Source organism: Propithecus coquereli, unplaced genomic scaffold (genome assembly GCF_000956105.1).
Source record: "Propithecus coquereli isolate 6110/MARCELLA unplaced genomic scaffold, Pcoq_1.0 Scaffold216, whole genome shotgun sequence".
Taxonomy (NCBI): Eukaryota; Metazoa; Chordata; class Mammalia; order Primates; family Indriidae; genus Propithecus; species Propithecus coquereli.
In genome coordinates this window covers 1,714,373-1,720,082 of record NW_012146745.1, presented here as the reverse complement: position 1 = coordinate 1,720,082, position 5,710 = coordinate 1,714,373, and the positions used below count along the sequence as shown (strand labels likewise).

Below are 5,710 nucleotides of genomic sequence, written 5' to 3'. Positions count from 1 at the left end.
AGAGAAACAGCAGATAATCACCTTCTCAATACTATAAATTAGTGCATTCTGCTAATATGACTTACAGAAGTGCTAAAGGCCCAACCTTAAGATCGCAGCCATTCATCCTGTGATGTCTTGGACGGGGCCGCCACTCTACACAAATGTGTTTACCGTTAACCTAGGCAGCTCACAGTAGTGGAGGGCAAAAGGAAAGAAAAGAAACAAATTTTAAAGTTTCTCAACAAATGGGAAGATGGCGAGATGTATGAAAAGAAGTTTAGGGATATTTGGGTATATTAAATGCTTCCTGTTAGGCCAAAGCTCGCTCGTAAGTAGAAAATTTTGTCTAGTATTACGTTTGAGGCCCGTTGAAAAACTCAGTCCCTGCTACTCAAGCAGCTTCACTGGTTTCTGACAGTGGATTCTAAGTACAAGACTGCCTAGTACAAATATCAGTGGCTTTGGACAAGCAGCTAAAACCTCAGCACCTTCTGGATGGCTCCACGTAATAGTGGAGCCTTCTCTCTGGGATCTCAGTTTGCATTTCTATAGAGACCTTTTCGGAAAAGCATCACACATACTATCTTTATCCCCATGCATCCCACCTACCTTGTTCATCATGACTGTGGGCGTCATAACATACACCATAGGAACATGGAAACATGGCCGCCCAGACCTGGAAACTAAGAATTCCCAAATCCTTCTTAGGGAAGTATGCCTACTTAGGTAAGTATTTCTTGATGAAATTCGCCTTCTGCATTAAGGCTGATTGAGAAATCACTCGATGGGCAACGATATTCAAGAGGTATTTTCATAGAAACAATAAAGACCTCCTTTATACAAACTAGGAGAATGTGCTTTCCCTATTTTAAACATCGTCAGGGCTCCTTTTATCCAAACAGAAAAAGGAACAGATTTTGAAAAATTTTAAGGCATGTATGATAGTAGCTAAGAGAAAGGCTTAAACATCATACTGACCTGAGTTCGAGTGATGGATCCATCAATTGTTAGCTAAGTGACCCTGAGGAAGTTATTTAACCTCCCCGATCCTCGCTTTTCTCCACTGTTGGAACAAGTGGAGAGCCAGAGGTTGACAGCAAATCTGTCTTCAAAGCCTGTTCTTTTAACCGCCACACTGGACTGCTCCGCACACTTTAAACGGCACCTTGCATGCGGGAACTTACTACATCTCTGCAGGCTGATTGATTTATCCTCGGGAATCCCTTCTTCAATCAAAACCCGTGACAGCTAAAGCAAAACTCCAAAGCACAAGAGAAACAGCTTTCCTCCCTAAGCTTTACACTGCCAAAGCTCCATAGTTGGGTCTGAAATAGAAGAGCATCTCCTTCAAATAGTAATGAGACTGATAAATGTATTCCGTTCACAGCACAGAAAACCTGGAAGTCATTCTTCAGGTTAATTCCTTGTCTCAAAATCAAATATGCCTCCAAAGCAGGAATTTCTACTGTTTTGAAAGCTGAGATATGAAATTTTAGTTGAGATATGAAATTTTAGTCGGGTAATTTGGCAAACCTTTTAAATTCTCCCAAGAGGAAACTAAGGCTTATGTACTTAAATGTTTTAAATTAGAAATGACAGTTATTTTGCCATACCGTTGTGACTTTTACGGCACATCTGAAAGCAGGGGTTTAGATTACCTGGCCTAGAATTGCCAAGTAAGTACCATAAAAAAGACGGTCAGACACAGAACAATCCAAGTTTTGGGGAAGTAGAGCAACCTAGAGAGGGTAAGCCCTAAAAACACTCAAATTCAATGCATTTTAAAACTATACGGAACCAAACAAAACATCACTGAAAGTCACATTGGGCCCTTGAATTACAGTTTGCAAACCCTACCTTGGAGATACGGATTCTTCTTCCCCTCCACACTGGATTATAGTCCAAGCAAAACTGACAAGGCCGACGGCTGAGACAGCCTCTGGGGGCCAGGCTTCGGCGCTCCCTGCCTGGCTTTGAAGTGGAGAACCATGTGCCACCCTCCAGAACCAGGCGTGGTCCCCATCATTCTCACATCTCAAGTCTCCGACCTGGCCAGGCCGGCCTCCATGGCAGGCCATCCACGTGCCATTCCCATTCTGCCTCCCACCCTTTGCCCATTTTTCTTCCACGAACTCAAATGTCTTCCCCTTTCTAGACCGAGCCAAATCCAATCTACCATTAAATTTGCACATTTGTGTTTTATTTTGCTTGTTTGTCACCCACGCAAAGAGCACAAGAGCGGGATGGCCAAGGACTGCCTTTGGAGGGTAGGGCGGGCTTCACAGACAGGCCGCATGTGTGCAGGGTTTAGAAGGAAGAGCGGATGAGTGCAGAGGGGACAACGAGCCTTCTAGGCAGAGGGACGGGCGTGTGCAAAGTCTTGAAAGACCCCGAAGGCCATGGCAGCCTTGGGGGGCTAAGAGGCTGGAGAAGGTGGCTGCGGTCAGACAGAGAAGACCCTTATTTGCCTCACTGAAGTGACAGGACTTGATTCTGGAGGTGAAAGGAAGCCAAAGCTTGTTGTTGTTGTTTGTTTTTATTTTATTATTATTTTTTTACACTCAAAGGAATAACAGGGTCTGATTTTGGTCAAGGCCCCTGGCGAAGCCCATGTCTACCGTGGAGTCGGCTCTTCTCACGCGAGCATCTCCTCCCACAGCTTCCCCACGCCCCTTACCAGCCATCTCACACGACAGATATTATCACCTGCAGCTTTTACAGGTAACTTTGTGTTTCCAGTGACTAGAGAGTACCTGAGAGCAGGAGCCTTTTATTTTTTTTTAACTTCTACATCCTAATAGTGCCTCACAGTGCTGAGCAAGCACATGTTCAATAAGGTCCCAAGACTGATTGATTCAGATTTCCCCTGGGGATGGGTTAGGCAAACTCCGTTCCAGAGATAAAAGTAGGGAAAGCCCTAAACCCACGTCACTGAAGCCCTCACTGTGAAACATGAGCCACAGGATCCAGGACCACAAAAGTTAAGTCCACAAGCGACTAACCTTGAGTTCTATCCTCCATAAACTTGGACTCCTCTCCCTGTCTTCCCAGTTCTGCTCCACCACCCACGCTGAGATTCACTCCTACTCCCCTTGGGAACACCGAGTCAAAGGGATAGGTACTAGCCCGTCTCCAGTTCTGAGAACACCGGGTCAATGACTAGGCAGGTGGGGGACAAACAATGCATTTTAAAAGTGCATCTGGCCCTGACATGAGAGTGTATCTGTGCCTGGGTGTATGTGCTAACTTGCAGCAGGTTACCATAGCAACCTCAACAGGGTGCTGCAGTGGGCAGCTTTGCAAGAAGAGCAGAAAATCCATTCTTTAACATCTGGGCTTCGGGATGCTACAAGGCACCTCACAGCATTAGGCCCTGGCTTTGGAATTCTACAGAAAAGGAAGTGGAATTTTGAATACCTCCTAGTCCAACCTTCCTTTCTTCACGTACCACACACATCCCTCTTCATGCACCATAAACTCTGCATACAGAGCCCCAAATAGCCTCTTTGGAGACACATAATTTCCTATCCTCATTCTTACACACTGTGATGAACAGATCGCGCTTGCACATCGGCATGACTTCTACACAAAATTTGCATCCACTAGAGAACCCAGCGATGGTACGTTTTGATGAGCAGCATATTCACAATGTTCTCGTTTCCAGTGAGCCCCCAGTTTTTATTATATTATCAGTATTTTTAATGCAAAAATACGTAATCCTATCAAGACTGTAGATTGGGTTTAATAAGTTTGACAGAGCTGCACTCCGGGAACCAGGAACCAACTTTTCCAAGGACCAGGCAATTTTTGAAATTGCTTTTCCATGGGGGTTGAGGAGCGGGGGTTTACTCACCCACTTCCTAATATTTTCAGTGTGAAGGTGTCTCTTGTGAAGGAAGAGCAAGAGGGAGATGTTAGAATTCCACACGTGGCTCTAACCTACGTAGGGCCACCAGGAAGCCATGTTCCCGCAAAGTGAACTCTAATCGGCAGGGCGTTAAGTAGATGGAACAGCCTCCTAGATACTTCCTTTTTTTTTTTCTTGGATCTAGAGACTGATTTGTGGTGACCTTTGAATTCTCTCTTGGGCAAAGTAAGAATAATGTACAGCGTCACTGAAGAAATGGACTGCACAGTAGGCATGCCCAGTAGAGTGAAGATACATTTGCACACAGAGCCGTGAGGAAAATTGGGTTAGCTAACCACGTGAACTCATGGTGCTCTGCGAGGTGCTGGGGCAAGACCACAGTATCTTTGCGGCCTGGTGGTGGAAAAGAGTGGCAGATGTGAAGCCATGTAGGGGTTTCGTGGCCTGGGAAAAATACAACGGAGGTACCAAAGAGAGATGTAAACAAAGGAAGGAAGGAAGACCCTGCTGTCCAGAAAGGTCATTCTGTGTGCAGAAATGCCTCTGCCCATCTAAGGTGGCTCTGGGAACAAAGAAGAGACCCCTAGAAACAAACTCCAGTTGGATGATTTCTTTATCCAAGCCACCGCGAGGTCACTTGGACATGTGGCTGTAGCTGAATGAGGGGGTTGTCACACCTAAGCATGGAGGTAGGACCTCCCAGAATGAACACCAGGGGTATAAGAAACTTGAGTGTTTGGAAGGGAGGGTGTCCCTAACCTGGTGACAGCTAAAAGGTTCTCCAGGAAAGAAGACTAGAGATCCAGCCGGGCCTGCACATCCCTGGCAAGGCGATGACAGGGTATTCGCTTCTAAAGCCCCCAGGAAGTACTGCGGGTGGGTGTGGGTGTCCGGGGGTGTGAAGCTAAGAGCTGAGCATGTGGCCAGGGAGTGGGGAGAAGGGCGTGTGGGAGCCGAGCTGGTCGCAGACAGGAAGTGCTGTGTGGAGGTGCTCCTGCATCCAACCGGGACGTCAAGGCTGGGAGAGGTTTCACAGAGCCTCATGCAACCTGTTCCTGTGGGGCAGGGCGGCCGAGGGGATGCGGAGCATCCAGGTGGGACGTGGGGAGAAGTCAGGTGCACGGAAGGCGCTAGCCTGCGCGTGGGTGTGGAGAACGGTCCGCGAGCGGGGCGGGTCCAAGGAGGCGGGAGTGGGGGAGGGGAGGCCTCGGCGAGTGGGTGTGTGGAGCGAGCCGGAGTGGGGGCAGGGGCGCCGGTCCAGCGCCTCCGGCCGCCTCGACCTCCCCCGGGACTCACCCAGCACGAAGTAGGGCAGCTCGGTGTTCTCCAGGTCGTCCACCACGACCATCTCTCCCGGGAAGTCGTTGCGCACCGAGAAGAGGAGCTTGGGCTCGGAGGCCGAGGGGCTGTGCATGATGCTCAGGTCGTTCTCGCGCAGGAAGGGCAGCGCCGACACCGTGATGCTTTTGAGCTTGCACTCCAGCTCCTTGGATGGGTCGGCGTCGCCGGCGGCCGTGGCCAGCACCGCGGCCGGCCCCCAGCAGCAGGCGAGCAGGGCGCAGAGCCCGGCTAAAGCCATCTTGAGCCCGGCCGCCTTCCTCGCAGCGCCGCGGCGGTGGGGGCGGCAGCGAGCGGGAGGGAGCGAGCGAGCGCGCGCGGGGGCGGGGGCGGCGGGGGAGGGATGGCGATCCGGGAGAGGCCGGGTCCCCGCACGCGGTGCCGCCTGCAGAGCGCTGGATTCCAGCTCCCGGGTCTGGGGAGCCCGGGTTCTTTGTTTCCCGGAGCTGCTTGTCTGGGGAAGGGCGGGGGGAGGGGGAGCGGAGAAAGAGGGAAGGAAGGACGTGGAGAGGGAAGAGGAAG

At 50.0% G+C, this 5,710-nt stretch overlaps 1 protein-coding gene across 1 annotated transcript in view; it reads right to left on the bottom strand.

The window, feature by feature from the left end:
* The window catches only part of ASTN1 (astrotactin 1), a 322,529-nt gene extending 316,819 nt beyond the window's left edge, over positions 1 to 5,710 (bottom strand). Inside the window, exon 1 of the mRNA XM_012644642.1 lies at positions 5,147 to 5,710. Within this exon, the coding sequence (XP_012500096.1) occupies positions 5,147 to 5,429 (283 nt within the window). The 5' untranslated portion in view covers positions 5,430 to 5,710. The remainder of the gene's footprint in view (positions 1 to 5,146) is intronic.